The sequence below is a fragment of the Merops nubicus genome, unplaced genomic scaffold (assembly GCF_000691845.1).
Source record: "Merops nubicus isolate BGI_N331 unplaced genomic scaffold, ASM69184v1 scaffold46831, whole genome shotgun sequence".
Lineage (NCBI taxonomy): Eukaryota > Metazoa > Chordata > Aves > Coraciiformes > Meropidae > Merops > Merops nubicus.
In genome coordinates this window covers 257-622 of record NW_008591125.1, presented here as the reverse complement: position 1 = coordinate 622, position 366 = coordinate 257, and the positions used below count along the sequence as shown (strand labels likewise).

General features: G+C 62.6%; 1 protein-coding gene across 1 annotated transcript in view; it reads left to right on the top strand.

The window, feature by feature from the left end:
* LOC103782382 (tanabin-like) overlaps positions 1 to 366 on the top strand; it is a gene marked incomplete at its 3' end in the record, with an annotated part of 907 nt that overhangs the window by 348 nt on the left and 193 nt on the right. Inside the window, exon 2 of the mRNA XM_008950151.1 lies at positions 3 to 352. Within this exon, the coding sequence (XP_008948399.1) occupies positions 3 to 352 (350 nt within the window). The remainder of the gene's footprint in view (positions 1 to 2; positions 353 to 366) is intronic.

The window sequence follows — 366 nt, the reverse complement described above, 5'->3', positions numbered from 1 at the left end:
GGACAACCTCTACGAGGAGGTGGAGCAGGTGAAAAGCAGGTGCCAGAAAGAGCAGGCGGCCCGAGAAGAAGCCAAGAAGCAGCTGGCCTTGTGCAGGAAGGAGCTGGAGGAGGAGAGGAGAGCGCAGATCTGGCTGAAGGAGCGAGCCGTGCAGCTGGGGAAGGAGGTGGAAGCCTTGCTGGAGGTCCACGAGGAGGAGAAAGCCGGGTTGGACCAGGAGCTCGCCACCTTCTCGCAGAGCCTGGAGAGCTTCCGCTGCGCCCCGGTGGCTTTCCAGCCCGTGGAGGTGGAGGATTACTCCAAGAGGCTCTCGGAGATCTGGAAAGGGGCGGTGGAGACCTACAAGACGGAGGTGTGGCAGCTGGA